Raw genomic sequence first — 21,042 nt, 5'->3', positions numbered from 1 at the left:
ATAAACAAATTAGGATAGAGGGAATAAATTAGGATAGGAATAAATTAGGATAAAATTATACTCTAGTTTAATCTAAATATACATATATGTGAAGTTTCCTCTTGGAGACTTAAACTCTGACCCTTAAAACTCCACACCCCTACAAACATTTATAGTTAAAAGAATGATCACGCCTTGTTACACAATGGTGAGAAAATAAATTTTAAGAAAAAAGAAGTTTAAAAAACGGATTGAGTAACAGATTAGCCGGTTTGGCCCATATTTAATTCGAGTTCGAATCAGGTCAGTCCGTCTTGCCATGTATAACCGACTTTTGTTTTTTTTTTTTTTCCGTATAATTGTCATCAGATTCAGCGAGCGTTGTATACACACTACTCCTCAGTACTCAGAATTTTCTCTCCTACTTTTACCTGGGAAAACCGAATCCCACATCTTTCTCTCCCAAGTCTCACAGCGAAAAAAGCAATGGAAACAGACGCAGACACAGACGTGACCATGGTTCCAGCCAACACCGAACCCGAGGCCGTGGCCGAGCCCGCCTCCTCAAGCTCAGCCCTTCTGGCTTCTTCCTCTTCCTCTTCTTTTAAGAAAAACAACAAACGCTTCGAAATCAAAAAGTGGAACGCCGTTTCTCTCTGGGCTTGGGGTTATTTCTCTTATCAATTTTCCCTTCTTATTTCTTTTTATTTTTTTGTCTGAATTTGGTTGCTTAATTTGTTGGTTTTGTTTGATTGCAGATATTGTGGTCGATAACTGTGCCATCTGTAGGAACCACATCATGGATCTTTGTATGTAACCCCTAATTTTGAACTTTTTTTTTTTATTTTTTTTTTAGTTTTAATTTTTTTTGGGTTTTTTCTAATATGGGGTTTTGATTAGGCATTGAGTGCCAGGCAAATCAGGCTAGTGCTACTAGCGAGGAATGCACTGTTGCTTGGGGTAAGAACTAACCTTATTCTTTTTTTCTTTTTCTTTTTTTCTTGTTCTTATGAATATTTGTGTAATCTTACCCCAAAAAAAAAAGTGAGATATGAAAAATAATGGGAGTATGTGATTAATAAATGGGTTTTTGTTGGTCTGCTAACTTGGTTTTTTTTTAAGTAATAACCACAATGGAGTGATGTTTTGTTTTGGGAAGTATTAATATGTGTGAACTGTGTTGCAATCTCCGTATAAGGTGTTTCTTTTTTTTAGTTTTTGTTTTGTTTTCATATGATATGTTAGTCACAATGTTATGCGAGTATTTGGTCTTGAATTGGTTAAATGTGTATAACCCCAATTGGATTAGTGTGTGAAATTGGTCTCCTTGTTTTTGTTGGGATATTACTTATAGCCATGTGTGATTAGGATTTCGGGCTTTGATTACATCTCGCAAAGTGGATATGTTGGGATATTAAAACTGTCCAATGATGTAGTGTGGTTTTTTTGCTTAAATATGTCGGTCCATTACACACTTTGCATGTCATTGGCTTTTATTTCTGTGAATTGTTGAGTTTTTAAATTAGATTATGGGAAATTTTGTTTACTCTTCGAAGTTGGAGTTGGAGTGAATAATGGGAGCTCCGAGGTGTATAGATTCAGTTTGTTTATAAGCTAATTTGAAGATTATCACTTAAGGATCTAGTGAAACTTCTAGTAATGGTTGGGGTTTAAACATCTTTGAAATTTGAGTGTTAGCATTTGAAAATTTTCTTCTTTTATACCTCAGATAATATCGAGGTATTGCGAAATGAGCAAAGTTTATGAATTTGAGGACATCACAATAAATAATCATACTCTAAAAGTCTGAAATTCATGTACTATTATCTTTCTAGCTTTGGTAATCATACTCTAGGAGTGTGACTGCTTGATATTTATTGTAACTATGCACTATCAATCAGATTTGGCCCATTTAATTTGGTAACTTTGTTTCATATGCAGTGGCTCAATCAGGGTTGATACTTTAATTATCAATTTCTGTTAGTGCATATGCCTAGATAAGGCACTTGGGATCTGAAATTTAAGATTAGAATTTAGTCTTATTTTTGGAATGTTTTTGTTCTTTTTATCGGCACAGCCGTAGCCAAATAGGCATAGAATGACAGATTCCTTATGAGTGTCCATCACCAAATTTTGTGATCAGTATTAACTATTGAAGAATTCGACGCTTATATATGTAGTCTGCTAGAAGAAAGTAATTTTTATTTTCTTCACCAAGTTTAAGCGCTATGAGGGAAGTCCTTTTTATCAGCAGTTTTCTTCATGGACAAGAGCCTCATTTATTAATTTAAAAAATAAATATACTACTCCAAGCATAGGGGAGGGAAAAGTGGTTTCATGGTCAGGAATTTTTGGTTTTCTTGAATCCTGGCAAGGATTATTTTAGTTTTTTTTTTTTTAGGACAATGGTGTTTTACATATGCTGCTGCATTTTCATTAATTGACTCTATCCAAACTGAGGATTGTTAAATATCCTCTTCATCTTGTTTTTCCGGTGTATCTTTCCATAGCCCACTGTATTCTTAGTAATTACTGTGTCCAAACTGAGGATGGTCTAAAGTCTAAACACCCCCTTCAACTTTAAGGACAAACTGGAGTCTGAGTTGGCGGTTTGATTGGGAAGAGAAGGCCCTAGTAGTGGGATGTTGATAGTTTGTTACTTTGTTTGTGCAGGTGTCACTCTGTAGTTTTGAGGAAGAACTTCTGTTTTATTGGTTAATTTAAGTATCTGTTTGCAACATTATAGTTCTGTCAACATTAGGATCCCAATTATGACCTATGTCTTCCCATAGATATATATATATTCTCAAGCTTTGTGTCTAAGTTTCCCCAACTTTTGGCAGGTAGTCTGACAGTAAATTGTGCATTACTCATTGAAGTTTTGATTCAAAGTTTAATAACTTGGGAGTTTTACCTTGAGAAGGATCTTCTTTGTCATCATATGCCTGATGATGACCAATTTATTTTTCTTAATGTGAAAATTGATTTGTTAATATGTGCCTTGGTTTTTTCAGTGATTAATTTGTTTTATTTACAAACATGGTTTATTTTTCTGCAGGTGTTTGCAACCATGCCTTCCACTTCCACTGCATCAGTCGATGGTTGAAAACTCGCCAAGTTTGCCCATTGGGTATGTACTATGTTTTATGGCAATTTATTAATGTATTTCTTTATGCTTACAACATTAGGTCATGAGCCTCAGGGCGTTCAAACCATGGCTCTCTCCGATAGGAGGAGGAACCGGACATTCCACTAGTCCATGGGCCATGTGGTGCAATCTAATATTTCATGCGATGGCTTAACCCTTATCTGCTATGCATACTTCAGATATTGTGAGTTTTGACTTCTCATTAAGCTTTTTTTTTTTTTTCACTTGCAGACAATAGCGAGTGGGAGTTCCAAAAATATGGTCACTAGAACTGTTGACAACAAGAACACTGCATATTGTTTCTTTTGCCTCAGCTTGTTTTAAGCCAGCAGTTCAAAGTGCATAACCTGAAATTCAATACTTTTTAGTGCTATGATGTTATTTGATAGTATTTACCCTATTGTTTTTCTTTGTTTTTTTTGGCCGACATGTTATTAAGGCTTCGAAAATAGCATTTTGGACCCAAATTTAAGGATGAGAATGTATTAAGTACTCCATGAGATTAATGAAAGTATTAATTTTCCTATTTGTGGACTTTGTGGTCATTTTTATTTTGTTAGCAGTGAAGTTGTGATGGTTTTCTCTTTTATCTCGTTTATTATGTTCTTTTGATTTTTTTTAATGGCTACTTTCCTTTGCTATTTGAACGTGTTTGTGCTTCGAATGGTTTTGACTGACCGTACACTCATTGAATCAATAAATCCACTAACATAATTTTTCCATAATTTCGATTGGAACTAATAAAAGTTGTTATTTATTGATGTGTAGGTAATGTTGTAATCACTACTTGTAATGTTAATGATAAAAATTGTGAAGCTTAAACTCTAAATTTATTTGTTCCTAAATTTTTGCATAGGAGAAAAAGACTAAAGCATGCTACAAATCTCTAAGTATGTCTTCTCCTTTTGATTTCACATTTGATTTGCATTTTTTTTTTTTTTTTTTTCTTGCCAGGTTTGAATTAGTCATCATTCTAGAATATCATATTCAATCTACTTTGGTCCTATTCAGTCTTACATGGTCCTATTCGGTCTTACATGGTCCAATATGGTCTACTTTGGTCTTACTCAGTCCTATTTGGTCTAGTATTTCCACTTTAGTATTATTTGGTCCACTTTAGTCTTGCTATGTCCTATTCGGTCCATTAGGTCTTATTTGGTCCAAATGCAATTTGGCCCATTCGGTCCATTTTGGTCTTATTCGATCCACTTTGGTCAATTCAGTCTACTACGGTCCACTTCGGTCTTATTCGGTCCATTTTAGTCATATTTAGTCCATTCGGTCTTATTCGGTCCACTGTGGTTATATTCGGTCCATTCAGTCTTATTCGATCCACTTCAGTCCTATTCGGTCCACTTTAGTTTTATTCATACAATTCGGTCATATTCGGTCTATTATGTCCAATCGGTCCACTTTGGTCTTATTCGGTTTTATTTGGTCCCACTTAGTCTTATTCGGTCCACTTTGGTCATATTTGGTCTATTCGGTTCACGTTGGTCTTATTTGTTACACTTCGGTTCTATTCAGTCCAATCGGTCCACTTTATTCTTATTCGGTCCACTTTGGTCCCATTCGGTTCAATTTGGTCCTACACAGTCCACTTTAGTCCTATACTGTCCTATTCGGTCCATTGGGTCTTACTCGGTCTTATGCAGTCCATTCAGTCTTATTCGGTCCACTTCGCTCCTATTCAATCCATTTTGGTTCCATTCAGTTCTATTCGGTCCACTTTGGTCCATTTGGTGCATTCAGTCATTTTTGGACACTTATATAATGAGAAAAGACAAGTTTGGGTTAAAAGCACCTATTCTAAATTCAAATTTATTAAAAAAATATATAGATCTTAAACTTGTAATATCTAAAATCTTAACATGGTATTTATTGTTGATATTCTCTTACTGGGCCATATTAACGTAGCATTTTAGTTCAAATGTAATTTTTAGGGACGTTACTCGTTTATTTTAACCTCATTACTTTTAAATAAATTGCATGAAATTGATTATACCTTCAAGCTATATATATTGTTTAACTATCCAGTGCAACGCACGGGATAGTGACAAGTTAACATAATTGTAGCTCTCCCAAGTCCCAATCAATAAGTATTACGAAGACTTTTTGACGTGTATACAGAGAATTGCTTTGCAAGGCTGATAGGTGATGGGCGAGAGATCAAAATTTGGGGCAACCCGTGGCTGCCAAGTCCATTGCTTATTAATGTCTCAAAGAAGAGATCTTCCAAAGGAGGCCATAGTTCATAATTTGGTCGATGAGACATCCCATTCTTGTTACACGCTAATGTAATTTCGCTATTGATCCTCAATAAATTAATATGCTTTTCTTCCAAGTTTTCACATGTAAAAAGACAATGTAATTGAGTGTCACACACTTTAGCTAGGAAATACGTGTGTTTAAACAACAATTTTTAGATTTTTTAGAAATACGTGAGTGAAAAAGTGTGAAAATATGTGTAATGTTATTTAAAAACTAAAAATGTGTGTTTAAGGTGCGTTTGTGTAGAGCTTATTACGTTTGCATTTGTATAAGTTGCATTTTTTGGCTGGTCCTGTTCATGGACCAGCCAAGTGCTAAAAACGGGTGAATAGTAATATGTAGTAATAAAAAATATGTTGCTACAGTATTTTCAGCAATAAGTTTTTAATTTTCAACAAAATAAGTGATATCCAAATGCATACTTAAACACATGTAGCAAACGGGCCTTAAGGATTTTAAGGGCTCTCAAGTTTGCTTTGGCTCTTTGCCCCCCAAACATCTCTTTATGTATTGCTTAGTGAGTAGTTGTCTAACTTGTCTCTCATTGAAATACAACAATTCTACCTACTTGCCTAATTTCACGAATACAAATCCTCTGTATCTATGTATCACTTTTTGTGTTCCACTTTATATTTTACTAATTACAACTTGTCATGTGTTTATTTTTCTCCATTTTAAACTTTGACCATTTTATAAGGAAAATTAAACAAATACATGATAAGTTGTAATTAGTAGAACATAAAGCAGAACACAAAAAGTGGTACACAGATACAGAGGGCTTGTATTCCAATTTCACAACATGATTAAATATTTAAATTGTCACTTATGAATGGTAGAGGAAAAAAAATGGTAAGTCCATGTAAAAAATAGTGGGTAGAAAATATCAACCTATGTTGTGAAATTATGTATGAAATTAAATATACCCCTATATTTATTTATTTATTTATTTTAGAAGAAAGACAATGCATTTCATTTAACGAAAGCTGGTAAAATCAACTTGAAGTACATCAGCGATATTTGGTGGTATATCCTCCATCCAACTTGTAAATGAGGAGAAGAATGTTTCCTATATTAGTGATTGAAAATAAAACTTTTACTTTCTAAAAATAAAAAAGTTTTTTTTATTATTATTATTATTATTTTAAATATGGAAACTGTCCCCAACCACAATAATGGTAGTGGAAGTGTGAAAAATGTTTCTACATTCTAGTTTCTACCATTCTAACTTTACAAATTAATGAGGAAAAAAGAAACGTCGCCTGAGAGATTCGAACTCTCGCGGGGAAACCCCATGTACTTAGCAGGCACACGCCTTAACCACTCGGCCAAAGCGACTGTTTGATGCCAAATCGCTTGAATAAACTAACTTGACCTTTTCTTTTCTTTTCCCAAAACCAATTGTTCTTGATAATTGACAGAAACTTATTAAACTCTTTTATCCCTTCTCCATAATGACTTCCTTATTCTAATAGTCATGAAATTCTGTGATGATTGGGCTGTGATGACATTCACAATAATGACATCCATGTCAACATTCTTTAATTTTTCAGTTTGCTTCTTTATAAAAAGCGAATATATTACTTGTACGCTTTAAATTTGAAGTTTCATCTTAAATCAATCCTTTAATTATAAAAACTTGAAGCTTACACTCTCAAATATTGTAACAATTTCAATGAATTCCTTTTGTCATTGTCAACATATGTTAGAATCTTATACCATTAACCTACCTAAAAAATAGGAGAAAACGTAGTTTTTGGTCTGGTTAACATTGAAAATGTGATAAAAAAAAATCATTATGAATGAAATACAATGACATCATTGTAATAATCGAAGGTATAAATTAAAAGTTTTGAAAGTCCCTAGATCAATTTAGAAACAACTCCAAACTAAGAGGATGTAAAGTACAGTTTAGCCTAAAATTTAGATTTGCAACACTATAAAAAATAATAATAAAATCCTGTACTAGTTTATTTCTAGATTGATCTTCAATTTTCACAAGAGAACAACTACTTATTTGGCTGTATGCCTTTTTCTGTTACATGCATTAGCCAGACTATGCAAATAGCTACTGAAATAGCCTATGGCACGAGGGCTAAGAATGTGAAGCTGCACATATTTTGGTTTTTGGAAGTGTTCAAGGCAGGCACAAGTAGAGATTTCTACATGCTTCCCTTATGCAACTCCATAGCAGCCTCATTTCAGGTAAATAATCTGACTTATTGTTCCAAGACAATCAAACACTGTTCTCTTGATTTCCAAGATACTAGCAACTCAAAAAACTCAAAATTCAGTTTGAATTTGTACGTGAGATTGTATTAACATCACACTATCATTTCTCAATATGCAATAGTTGGAGTTTTGAGTTTCGTTAGAGCTTGCAATGTTGCAATTAATGCTGGATCATACTCATAAAAATTACAGATTTATGCAAGAACATTAAGTTACAGTGCCTCATCGACCATTCCATTTTGTACAAGAGGCTGATAAGTTACAAATACGATAGAAAACAAAGACCATGACCATGAAATATGCATTAAACACCTCCACTTGCAATGCTCCATCCTCCCTTCCCTTCTTGGGTGGTGACAAACCAATTCCCAAATGCAAACTCACATGTCAGTTGCGTAAGCACTGCTCCCCCTAACAGCAACCGGACTCCTCACACTGTGAGTTCCATCAGTCCACTCAATTGAACCATAGCTAGCAGAACTGTACCCAATACCCTTTGCAAATGTAATCTCATATGTTTGAGTCTGATTTTCTGCATTGAACACAAGCTTACTTGGTGAAACACTAATTTCAACATCTGTTGGAGCATTCACTTTCACCTCATAAACTGCATCAACTGAACTTCCAACATTAGTCACAACTCTCCTATACTTAACCAAATCTTGATCAGAATTGAAAACCACTGAGAATGATGGATAATTCAAATCACCCGCACTAGCCAATTTTCCTGTAGTAGCTAATTGTCTTGCACATATATCAGAACTAGTTGACTGTCTCAAGAACACCGCAATTCTCTTAGTATCATACCCAATGGCACAAAGGAATGCAACATAGTCATTAACATCCATATCATACACCAACCCAGGATTAAGAGCTCTATTCGGATCAACATGTCCAGCCCCATGAATGAATGGCGTTGATTCTTTACCAGTAGCAAGATCATTGATATTCTTCCCAGAATTATCCACATTATAAGCTGTTGTCATCAGTGCTGATTTTATTGCAGCAGGTGACCAATTCGGATAAGACTTTCGAAGTAAGGCTGCTATGCCACTTACATGAGGGCAAGACATAGAAGTACCTGAAATGATATTGAATTCCACACGCCTAGAATCAATGTCCAAATCAGTTGGACTAGCAAACCCAGTCCATCCAGCCAAAATGTTAACACCAGGAGCAATAACATCTGGCTTGAGAATCTCTTTTGTCAAATGGTTTGGACCCCGGCTTGAAAAAGCTGCAACCTTTGGAGCCGCTGGTGAAGTCCCAATTACAGTCCCACGGAACACAATTGTCGCAGTTGGGAACTGGCCTAATTTGATATATTCCTTTATCTTATCACCAGCTGTCTGACCCACCATAGTAGTCGGTATAAGATGTGGATCCGCAATAAGCTCTTCACCACTATCAGCTGTATTGGCCAGAATCATTCCCATCCCACCTGCAAGCTTCACTGCGCTTCCTTTCTCTACTCTTGCATTCCCTCCTCGATCACAAACAACAATTTTCCCAGTCACTTTCGAAGGCGGAATACTACCCACATAGCAATACCTATTTCCAATGTCTCCAGCATAGACTAATGGAAGCTTGAAATCAACAAGAGCTTCCCCCGAGTACAATGATACACCCCCAAAAACTCTTTCATCGCCAAGAACCACATCAGCAGGAAACTCTCTATCAATAGTAGAAGCACCAACAGTCAAAATCCAAGGAGCAATGTTCACAGCGGTATATGGACCAGGTCCAGAATTCCCAGCAGAACATGAAACAACCACACCATGTTGTACTGCAGCAAATGCTCCAATTGCAATAGAATCATGATCATAAGGAGGAGCATGACCATTAGCCCCAACAGAAAGAGAAATCACATTGACCCCATCAGCAATAGCTTGGTCCATAGCAGCAAGTATATCCGAATCAAAACAACCATATTTCCAACAAATTTTATACACCGCTATCCTGGCTTTAGTCGCCATCCCTCTAGCTTCACCATTAGCATATTCAAAGAAGCCAGAATCAGAAACCACTGACCCTGCAGCTGTGGATGCTGTGTGAGTCCCATGACCCTCTGTATCCCTTGGAGATTTAGATTCCGCTGTTTCATCCATTGGTCCCTCCAGATAAGACTCATATCTATAAATAAAGAAAAAAGAAAACCAAACATTTAGAGACAATGTCAAAGAATTAACGTGGTTTAGCCTAATGGCTTATATCCATGGAGGAAAGCCATTGAGAACTACATGTTTGCTATACAAATCATGTTTTGAAATTACAAGATTTACAATACAGGTCGATTATCTTTTGATCACAACCTTTAAAATTATTTGATTTCTCAAAGCAAAGCACTATATTTTTGTTATATGAATCATGTTTTACAATGGACTGTATTACCATTAGGGTATTTATAATAGGCTAAACACAAATTACAAGACTAACATAGATTACAAGACTTGAAATACAAGTACAATTATGATCTCTTTAGTTGTGAACCAAATAATATTGGACTTGACTACATCTTTGCTATATGAACAGCTATAGTAGATTTTCAATCTAGAAATATTGGTAAAAAAATAGAGAGAAAAACAATATGAAAATTTATGTAGTTCGCCAACGTGCCTATATTCACGGAACAAGTAACCAAAAAAACCCCAAATTGATAAATTGAAAATTTTAAACACCCTATGAGACCTCGAGATTAGAGACCAATGTTACTTTCAATTTAGAATATTAGCCACTATCTCCAATAAACCATCATTTACAATGAAGCATAGTAGGAAATTATATAACAAAGTCTTATAGTAGTTTACAACAAGTAAAATTATAATTTTCTTTGCTTGCGCACCAAGACTAATATAGATTACAAGACTTGAAATGCAAGTATAATTATGATTTCTTTAGTTGTAAACCAAATAAGATTGGACTTGACTACATCTTTGCTATATACGTAGTAGATTTTCAATCTAGCAATAATAGTGAACAATACAGTGAAAAACAATATAGAGATATACATGGTTCGCTAATATGCCTATATTCACGGAACAAAAAACCCCAAATTAAAAAATTGAAAACTTTAAATACCCCATAAGACCTATAGACTAGAGATCAATACAAAGCCTTTAAGTAGGTTAAATTCTAAACTAACATAGATTACAAAACTGCAATACAACAAGTAAAAATTATAATTTTCCTTGCTTGCGCACCAAGTAAGATTGAACTTACCCTTTGTAAAACGCTCTGGCACCGATGATCTTTCCATTACAAACTGAATCCTTAAAATCCTCTGATGTCTCACATGTTCCTTTCCAACCGGGAGGAACAGAAGACACAGACGAGTTGGAAAAGCTATGGCGTTCGGGCCAAATCCCGGTATCCAACACGCCGATTATGATGTTTTCGGCATCATCAGAGGTAGCCAAGAGGGGAGATATTTCAGTCAGGCCTAAGAACTGAGGGGTGTGTGTGGTGTGGAGATGAGAGATCCTGTCAGGTGTGACGGAGAGAATGGAAGATGGGTTTTTTTGAAGAAGTGCTGATGCTTGAGAAGGCGTGAGGAGAGCAGAGAAGCCATTGGAGGCATGTTGGTACGTGTAGAGGAGCTTTGTTGGGTGAGGTGAAGGAGGGAGGGAGTTGAGGATGGAGGTGTACCATTGGTGGTGGGAGGTGAAGAGGGAAGGCTTGTGGGGTTTTGACACGTGGACTATGAAGGTCTGTGGACGGTCTGATTGGGTTGAGAGTGTGAGAGGGAGGAAGAGGAGGAGGGAGAGGAAGAATAGGAGAGAGGAAATGGCCATTGGTTTGTGTTTTGTTTCTGACTGAGTCCTGAGAAACTGGAGAGAGTAGATAAAGGGTAGGTGGGGTATCTGTTCTTTGTGTATCTATACTCTATAGTCTATACACACCTGTTTATTTATATATATATGTGTGGGAGTAGGACCATGTGGAGAATAGAAGGACAAGTTATTGGTGTTGCTTTACAGGAATGGCTTACTTGCATAATTTCAGTTTGGTTTTCTGTGGCCAATGAATGAATGGGTTGCACATATTGTGGGATTTTTGTTTATGGGGGAAGTGGTGTTTGATGGTCCTAAACCAATCAGTGGGGGACACATAAGGGTCAATATTTGATATTTTTGAGGGTTCTTCTAGGATCACACAATATGTCACCACTTCTATCTCGACCGTTAACGGTTCGTTTGAAGTAAAATATTTTCTGGAAGATGCCCTTTCATTTTTAGTAGTTTGTTTCCATGTAAAACATGGTTAAACTTGTAAATTATTTTCTATTAACCGTAAAATTATTTTGTAAAAAATACATAGTGGGCCACCCCCCAATCTAGCCACCCCCAATCTAACTAGGTCGTTAGTTTGATTGCTAGAGCTGTCCTTCCTGCTGTTAATTCTAGCAATCTAGTTGCTAGAGAAGGGTTCCGTCAATTAATGATCAGTTTTGGTGATTCAGTCGTTGGAGTTGCCGCTCAGGCAACTGATGCCGATAATCAAGTTTCTAGAAATGCTGAAACGACAATCCATTCATTGGACCTCCAATGCCGACAGCTAAGCTACTAGTTTTGGTGGTTCGTACATGAAAAATTTTACATGTCACACTAAAAATCTGAAAATATTTTACTTTGAAACAAACATAGAGTAACATTGTAAATGGTGAATCAATACTTTCATATGGATTCATCAATTTTTCTCTATTAATCACATATGTACATGTTACGATTGTAACAAAAATTGTGACATAAAAGTTTCACAAAATTTGTCTATTTTTGGTGGAGGAAGGATTTGAAAGATTATCAATCAAATACAATTGGCCCATATTTTTGATGTATGATCGGTTTGAAGTGTATTAATAAAAAACGTGAGTTCCAGTTAACTCAACTGATAAAATCTCTGATAGTTGAATAAGAGATTTATGATTTAATCCCCGCCTACATCAAAAACCAATTGATATCTTGATTTAATGATAAAGAGCTATCATCAGAAACAAACTCTGTAAGTTAAAACTCTCTTTAAAAAAATAAAATAAAAAACAATTGGCCCATATATTTGGCGTATGAAACTATGAAAGGATGGAAGTGTATCAATCAAAATACAATTGATCCATATTTTTTGTGGGGCCAATTCGTCAAGCTTATTGACAAAACGACAACAGATGTGGCTTGGCACAGCCGTTAATCAATAAGCAAGGCGATATCCACCATCCAGTGATGTGCATATTTGCACATGGACTTCTTTCCTGGTGAAATTCATTTTGGAGGGATGCGCTTACCATGTTTTTTTTTTTTTTTTTTTTTGAGCAAAACGCTTACCATGTTAGTAGGTTACTTAATTGTATTGATTAGCAATGAAAAGTTATACCAACATGGACATTTTTTATTGCCATATTGGTAATTTCAAGACCCTTTTAGTGGAATTTGTATTCCAGATCCAATCCCTCTATCTCACACTAATAAAAAATTAATAATAATAATAATAATAAATCAAAATCATTGTATGGTATGAAAATTTTTAGACGATGACTCTAGGTATTCTCTAGTTTGTGGGTTTCATTTAACTCAATTAGTAAAATATTTTGTAATTAAATAAGAGATCTAAGGTTCAATCTTTGCCAATACTAAAAACCAATTGGTATCTTATTTAATAATAAAAGAGTAATCATCATGAATCATTTAGGGTTCAATCCCTGCCTACACCAAAATTAATTGATATCTTATCTGATAATAAAAGAGCAATCATCAAACGCATAAAATTAAAACTATCTATAAAAAAGGTATAACCTAATGCCGGTCCAAGTTGTTATTCGGTGATTTATTATTCACGGTTGATTTCTTTTTTCTTTTCTTTTTTATAATAGCTGAAATACAGACAAATGGTGAGCCTAGCTTAAACTCTAAGTAATACCAAAACTCTGACTAAGCAATACCAAAAGTCTGACTCCGATTGTGACAAAGGGAATGCTACCAATTACATATTTATTTTGTCTCCTTATCCCACTACTTTCCAATACCCACACCTAGTTAGTTCAAGGATCTTTCCTGCTTGATGTTATGTTTTTGTTGTGTAAACTATATACCAATAACTAGTTGGAATTTAGTACCATGGTCTATTAGTGATAATAATCACTTGCTTTAAGTTGGCTTATTTGGGATATTTCTTTCTCTTTTGGTCTTTCCTCTCTGATTTCATCACTTCAAGATAACCACACCTGAGTTGGGTGTTGGTAGAAGAAACAAGCATTGAGACCTATACACGGCATACCAACCTATCTTTTATGTTCAAATCTTCAAATTCACCTTCCTATAAGGTGGCATGTCAATCTAGTACCTAAAAAATGCCTTTAATGACCAATCATTTACATTCAATGTTTGGAAGCAATTTCATTGGCATTCTGCATTCTACATAGTGCATACCTTCTTTATGACCCTTTTTTTGGTAACCCTTTACAACTTGTCTGTGTTAGCTTATAAGTTTCAACAAATCCACGAGTTTTTTTTTTTTTTTTTTTTGGTTGAATTTAACAAAACCATGTTGAAATCTCAATGCGTGTACACTTTGCATTATGCCTAATGAATCATGACTAAGAAATAAAGTAGCACTACAAAATCAAACCCATTTGTCTCTGTGGGACCAAAACAGGTCTGGCCGTTTGATGATTGCTTTGGTAAAATAATGTGTAAAACGTTTGCAGATATCTATTCACTTAGCCAGAAGAGGACATTTTACCAACCGAATTCTTTGATCAACTTTTGGAAAAAGAGGTATGCCTGGTTTAATGTATATCACTAATGGCAGACTTTCATAAAGGTGCCCAATCTGGTCCTACATGGCTAGGGTGAAAAGACTCTGCCAGAAACTTTAAAAAATCAGCGCAACACAATCAAACAAGGCATATAAAGCAAATAGAAAACATCATGTCTTGCCAATATCTAGATGATAAACTACCAATTATGCCACAAACCTTTCTCTTTTTACTTTTTACTTTTTTTTTTTTTTTTTTTTTTTTTTTTTAACTTTTTAAATTTATAGATATGATAGTATTTTAAACTTAATAGTGTTCATAATGATTGATTTTTATTATCAAGTTAAGACACTAATAGATTTTTGATATAAGCTGAGACTAAAGTTCAAATCTCTTATTCCCCAACTAGAGATTTTATTAATTGAATTAACTAGAATCTACTATTATACCAAAAACTTAAATTATCATGAATTTGTAAATTTAATAATTTAACTGTTATTCTAAAGTTACCCTCATGTGTGGGTAAATTAACTCCCTTTTAATTCCCATAAAAAAAAAAAAAAACAAAAAAACAAAAACCTCCCTTTTAATAAGTAATAAAGTTAGAGATACAACAAAAATTCACGAACAAATTTACAATATTCTTAAATTAGTCTACCACCTCATATGTGGGCTCACCACAATCTACAACTTTTTTATTTATTTTAATGTCTCATGTCTTAGATAATGGGCTAATTTAAAAATATTGTGAATTTTTATCATTTTTGTTGGATTCTTTAAAAGTAGGATCTAATACTTGTAACTTTTAACTTTTTAAATGATAGGTAAAGAAAAGACAAGATTCGAACTCAAATCTCATGATATTATCACTATTCCAAATTTAAACCGTTAAGAAATTATGAATGTAATCAATGTGGAAGGTCATTATTTAAGTTTGAATATAGACCATAATATAGTCAACCAGTCAAGACTATGCGGAGAAATGTTAAACAGTTAGGATGCTTTTCATTTCATGGTTAAAATTTTACTTTTTGGATAGAATATCACATCATTTGAAATTTTAAATAACGTCGCATTGGATGCACTTTTAAATTTGTGAAATATTTAATCTAAACCATAAAATAGATGTATTTCAAATTGATAGGATCCTAATAGGCTAATACTATTTGAAATAATAAGGGGTTGAAGAAGGCGCTGCAATATATATTTACAATGCGTTAACAACAACAACATAGATTACATGGATTACATGGATTACAACAACATAGATTACATGGATTACAAGAGTATGTTGGACAACCAGAACAAAGATTTACCTTTCTACATTTACATGAACACCTTTTGAAACAGCAGCAGGAACAAGGTAAGCATGAATTTTTCAGACAATTACAACACGTTTGACAACTTATCTTCTTAAAGCAGCCGCAGGAACAAGGTAAGCATGAATTTTTCAGGCAATTGCAACACGTTTGACAACTTATCTTCTTAAAGCAGCAGCAGGAACAAGGTATGCATGAATTTTTCAGGCAATTGCAACACGTTTGACAACTAATCTTCTTAAAGCAGCAGCATCCAGGCCATTGGAACTTGCATGGCCGACAGCCGATACATAAGTTTGGCAATTTTAGACGAATCTGGCAGCCGCTAAAGCAGCAAATCCATGGAAGATTGAGACAACATTTGGCCCTGGTCAACAATAGTATATATTTTAAGATGTGCATATAGTTCATTTCAACATTCATTATCCCAATGAATTGAATATTGAGTTTGAGACTTTCATCATATACCTCTCTACATTTGTGGTCATGAATAAACTGTATAACAAGGCAAGCATTAACAATTACAAAAGATAGTTTTGCAATTCCCAATATAACAACAAGTCTTAGTCCCAAAACATAAAAAATGGATCAACTTATTTGTCAGCCTACTAGTCGAACATATTTCTCTTTTTAAACATAGGTTGAATAAATTGATCTTGTTCAAGAAAAATTTCCAATTAAATAAAGTCCTTTGCCTATAAATGCAAATATAAACCACAACTAATTCAAGAAAGGAGTAGATATTTCATGAAGTAGAAACAAAGAGAAGACTATCGAAGGTACCAGATTCTCTTCCAGAAATGATGGGACTTTTGGATATCCTGATTCCTGTTAGAAAGAGAGGGATCATCCAACTTTAGAAACGTAAAATTAACCTATATTAAAGTTGAAGAAATGTTAAGCTCAAGAGTTATACTTTGCAATAAAAGGATCTGGTTTAGCCACTATATAGGTGTCTAGCCTGAAAATAGAGAGTTAGAGGTCAAATGAAGCCATATTGTAACATAAATTTGCATGGATAATAGCATACTTTGTTGAAAAAACCAGACAGAAATTTATACTAATAAAGAATCCACACATACTCTTGGCAACAAATGGAAGCAGGTTGCATGCCTTCAAGTGATTTTAATTCCTCCTGCTTACAATCAAATCTTCTGTAAGCACATTATCATCTCTAATAATACATCAAAAAATAAATATTCTTACTCTAGAAAGACAATAGATGTTTTATCTTCTACTTGATGGGAAAAAATGCCCCTTATAGTTGAAAATTATTTAATACTTTGAAAGTAATGTTCCCATCTCTCATATAAATGGTAGATTTTGTCATCATTTTAATTAATGAGATGTACTATTTTGTGAGAGGAGGAATTATTACTCCAAAATTCTTGAATAATTACTCCTCTATAGTTATCTGAATATGCTAAAAAACAAGGGGTTAACACATAAATTACTAAACAGCTCATTGCTAACGGAAAAAAAGAAGAATGAAAGAGAGAAATTGACACCCTATTTTCAGTTCTCTTAGCTCCCTCCTTCAAATATTATACAATAAGAATAAGTTTATTGACACACATTGTTCACAATTTGCTAAGTGGCATGTTGTGAGTAGGGAAAATGAAAATGGTATTAATGATGGATCTATGCAAAAGTGATTGAACCCCACTCAAAAGTTGTGGAAAAGTTATGTTCGCAACAAAGTCGATACAATAATTGTCATTAAGAAAGAGTACGATAGGATCCTCAACGCTAAATATTATACATGTGATAAAAAAAAAAATAGACTAGCATATAAAAATCAAATTAACGCTAAAAAGAAGCAGCCCTTTGTGTATGTTCCCAGAAAAAAGCACTTTTATTGAGCGTGTGTCTATCCATGTAAGCAAGTTTTTAATTATTATTATTATTTTTTTTTTTTGGATAGAAAGGGGGAGTATTATCTTTTTCACACCTTGTTAAGTTGATATATTATGATCAAAGGAACCTTGCTATTAAATGGATTCATCACTAACCGTAATTTCAATATGTGACAATTAGAGCATTTACATTACATCAAATGTGCCTAAATAGTTAAACTATTATTTTAGCACCCAAAAAAAAAACTATTATTTTAGCACCAAAAACATTTTTAAAAAAAATCCACTACATTAAAGGTGTCAAAAGTTAAATTTTTAACACCTAAAGTGCCAACAATAAAGTGCTCTATCCAAAAAAAAAAAAAAGCACTTTACTTTAGCTAGATGGTAAACATTAAATATATATATTTATATATCTATAATATATATTTAAATGAAAGTTAAAAGAGAGAGACTTGCATGGTAAAATGAAGAATATTTAAATGAAATGGTAAAATAATAGAATATTTGAAATTGAGTGTATTATAAAGTGAGATGTTAAAATAAATAAATAACTTTTTGAGTTACTAAAAGTTAAATTATTTTAGCACATTTTATGTGAATACTCTTGATTATAACTTCAGTATAATTTTCTAAATCAATATATTAAATTCTTCAATTGAATGTAAACACATAGCTGCAATGAACTAATGGTCGCTTAAAAAGATAATATTATTTATAGTGCATTAGTCAATGCAAATATATATTCGAATTTAATAATAACAATAAAAAAAACCTAATATATTGTACCTAAAAACTATACTTAATTAGTTTTCTTTATTATAATGGGTCTTGTTAATGAGTGACCTTAGAACAATTATTAACAAAATATTTTTAAAAAGTTTTGACACTACTGTCATAAAAAATACAAAAATCCATAAACAATTAATTGTTTCTTATTTATTTCATAAACAATTTTAAAAAATATTTCATAAACTAATGGCTTAGACATTCGTTAACTTTTTCCTATTACAATATCATATAAGTAGTGAAAAATAATTATGAAATCAGGAGATTGGCTGGGAAAGATTGGCTACAGAGATGAGAACTTTGGAGCCACACAAGTGACATAAAAGAGAGAAACAAAAGGGCGCATATCACATGAAACCTGGATAATATTCTTTCCCTAAAACTTCTTGTCAAGCAGTAACATATATATACCACAGGATCACAGCAAGAATATTCATGAAGTCAACAAAATCTATCATTAAATTTGTGTGCTTCGTGATCTAAACAATTAACTGAATGTTAATTTTGAGCAAAAAATATGTACTGAATGTTTCTGTTCATCCCTACAAATTGTAGTTCTTAAAATCAACTATTGGGACCCATATTTATCCAAAGAAAGAAAAACCTATTGGGTTCCCAAGATTTCGCTCATGAAAATCCAAAATAGAAAGGACATCACAATATATTCAACTGTTCTCTCAAAACCCAGAAATCCATATTCAAAAAAATATAACATTATACATCAATGTTATATCCAAAAATAATAATAACAATAAAGAACATAGAAAGCCTATCATTCAAATTTCAAAGTGTCAATTTATTACTTCCAAGTTCAAATCCACGATTTCTAGGCCACCCCACGTAGCATATTAATGCAAATCATCAAGCTTGAACAAGAAAAATACAAAATAAATAAATCTGACCTCAAGCAAACCAATCTCTCTTTCCATGGCATGAACCTTGAGCACTAGCCTACGCTTCCCATACAAATCAAAGCCCCCATGAGACGGTGATTCTGGTCTCATAGTCATAGGCTTAGGCTTCACCACAGAAGAACTAAAAGAAGATGAAGGGGAAAGAGAATCATGAAACTGAACTATCTCCATTATTTCTTTTTATGAATCAAACTAAGCCTTTAGTAGTAGTAGTAGTAGTATTAGCTATAAGACCATGCAGTCTATAGGTAAACGATGATGTTAGTTGAAGATATATAAGTGACTGAATGCGAGAGAGAGAGAGAGAGAGAGAGAGAGAGAGAGAGATCGAGACCAGCTCAGAACAACAAAGGCTTTGGTATCTGAAACGTTTGCACACGTAAAAGACACAGAGAAAGAGGTCAGAGAGGTGAAAAGTACGACTGAGCAGAGATCACACGTGAGTGGTCACGTATGATGAGCTTGTTGGTCGTCTCTAAAATTCATGGGAGTTGAATATTTTTACCAACTGACCCCCTTGGAACACAGCAAAATTTGGTGTGAAATTAACAGGTTTGTTTGCCAAGTGCCAATGAATTGGGGTTGTAGTTTTGCATGCCAGTTCAAACTTTATTTAGTCTTTATTAAAAGCAAAAATGACAAAAAGTACTTAATTTTCTAGCAAAAGTTGATTATTTAGCAAATGAAAGTGACAAAAGTTGATATCTTTAATCACTCATATTAGTGCTGAACCGCAATTGTTGACACAAGACAATCACTCATTACTCATGCACCGTGATATATATGCTTTGAATATCACCTCTTATTGAACGGATCATAAGTTTGAATATTAGTAAAATCTTACCTTATAATCTCTATTTAGTCGGTGATTTACACTTGTCTTCAAAAAGATATATATTACAAGCTATAGCTGTTTTTTTCCCCTCAAAATAATGGAGTGTTTATTAGTACATATTTGTAGATCTTGTAATGGAATCTTTTTTTAAGTATAGTTATTTCTTAAATTGAAGAATAATTTATCAATTTTTATAATAATTGTAATAGATATTTCTTAATGCACGTAATAGTAATAACTTTAGATATTAATATATTTTCAAAAATATAAACTCTCTTTATGTGCATAACAATGATTAAATTTTTTTTTTTTAAATCCTCTCTCTCTCTCTCTATATATATATATATTTTTTTTTCTTTTTTTTTTTTAAAAGTTTTTGCTATAGGATGTAGAAATTCCTTTTGTAATTTTTTTAATCTAAATTTTGATATGCATTTTATTTGAAAAATGAAATTACACTAGTGTCTGTTTGGGTACCCCACAACTTATGGTAGCTTATTTGCAATGATTATTAAAATATATACATTTTGCTAATTTTTATTTTAGATGTGTGAGAAAGAAAAAAAAATAATAGTTAGCTTTTTTTTTTTTTTTTTTTTTTAAGTGCATTTGAGATTAGATTATAAACTAGCTTTGAGTTTTATTTTTTTTCTTCTATTGGTTGTGGGTCTAGCAATAAAGGAGCTTTTTATTTTTTGCCTTGGTAGCTTATTTATTGTGTGACCCACTATTATGTTTTTGGTCAAAAAGTAAATACAATTAACTAAATGGGTCTCACACTATGGTTTTTCTCAAAATGTTAAGTACTTTTGCTTATTGCTGTTCTCACTCTACTGTTTTTGCCAAAGTACTTTCAACAAAAAATCAATCAACTTATTTATTTATCTTTTAATATTTATCTACTGTACTTTTAACAAAAAACTAAATAAATTATTTCCAAACGGACATTTAAGATTA

The 21,042-nt window shown here is 33.3% G+C and overlaps 3 protein-coding genes and 1 non-coding gene across 6 annotated transcripts; 1 reads left to right on the top strand and 3 right to left on the bottom strand.

The window, feature by feature from the left end:
- The first annotated feature begins 326 nt into the window (after window positions 1-326).
- Window positions 327-3,653, top strand: LOC126724873 (uncharacterized). The gene is made up of 5 exons (XM_050429302.1): window positions 327-646; window positions 738-788; window positions 880-939; window positions 3,038-3,109; window positions 3,359-3,653. The coding sequence occupies exons 1-5, from the start codon at window positions 466-468 to the stop codon at window positions 3,394-3,396; spliced, it is 402 nt and encodes a 133-aa protein (XP_050285259.1). The 5' UTR covers window positions 327-465; the 3' UTR covers window positions 3,397-3,653.
- A 2,998-nt stretch (window positions 3,654-6,651) lies between these two features.
- On the bottom strand, window positions 6,652-6,733 carry TRNAS-GCU (transfer RNA serine (anticodon GCU)). The gene has a single exon. It is a non-coding gene; the product is annotated as a tRNA-Ser (tRNA).
- Window positions 6,734-7,708: 975 nt separating this feature from the next.
- LOC126724872 (subtilisin-like protease SBT1.4) lies at window positions 7,709-11,584 on the bottom strand. The gene is made up of 2 exons (XM_050429301.1): window positions 10,847-11,584; window positions 7,709-9,760 (listed from the first exon to the last, which is right to left on the bottom strand). The coding sequence occupies exons 1-2, from the start codon at window positions 11,416-11,418 to the stop codon at window positions 8,008-8,010; spliced, it is 2,325 nt and encodes a 774-aa protein (XP_050285258.1). The 5' UTR covers window positions 11,419-11,584; the 3' UTR covers window positions 7,709-8,007.
- Window positions 11,585-15,537: 3,953 nt separating this feature from the next.
- Window positions 15,538-19,824, bottom strand: LOC126724870 (guanine nucleotide-binding protein subunit gamma 3-like). 3 transcript variants are annotated; one of them, XM_050429299.1, is made up of 6 exons: window positions 19,585-19,824; window positions 19,239-19,371; window positions 16,774-16,826; window positions 16,608-16,652; window positions 16,475-16,519; window positions 15,538-16,058 (listed from the first exon to the last, which is right to left on the bottom strand). In XM_050429299.1, exons 2-6 carry the CDS (start codon window positions 19,344-19,346, stop codon window positions 15,590-15,592), a joined length of 720 nt encoding a protein of 239 aa, XP_050285256.1. In that variant the 5' UTR covers window positions 19,347-19,371; window positions 19,585-19,824; the 3' UTR covers window positions 15,538-15,589. The 3 variants fall into 3 exon arrangements, with proteins under 3 accessions (XP_050285256.1, XP_050285255.1, XP_050285257.1); XM_050429298.1 differs by having other exon boundaries at window positions 19,239-19,823; XM_050429300.1 differs by having other exon boundaries at window positions 15,860-16,519; window positions 19,239-19,823.
- Between the last annotated feature and the right edge of the window lie 1,218 nt (window positions 19,825-21,042).

Source organism: Quercus robur, chromosome 5 (genome assembly GCF_932294415.1).
Source record: "Quercus robur chromosome 5, dhQueRobu3.1, whole genome shotgun sequence".
NCBI lineage: Eukaryota > Viridiplantae > Streptophyta > Magnoliopsida > Fagales > Fagaceae > Quercus > Quercus robur.
The sequence above is the reverse complement of the archived record's forward strand: the minus strand, read 5'-3'. Positions and strand labels throughout refer to the sequence as shown.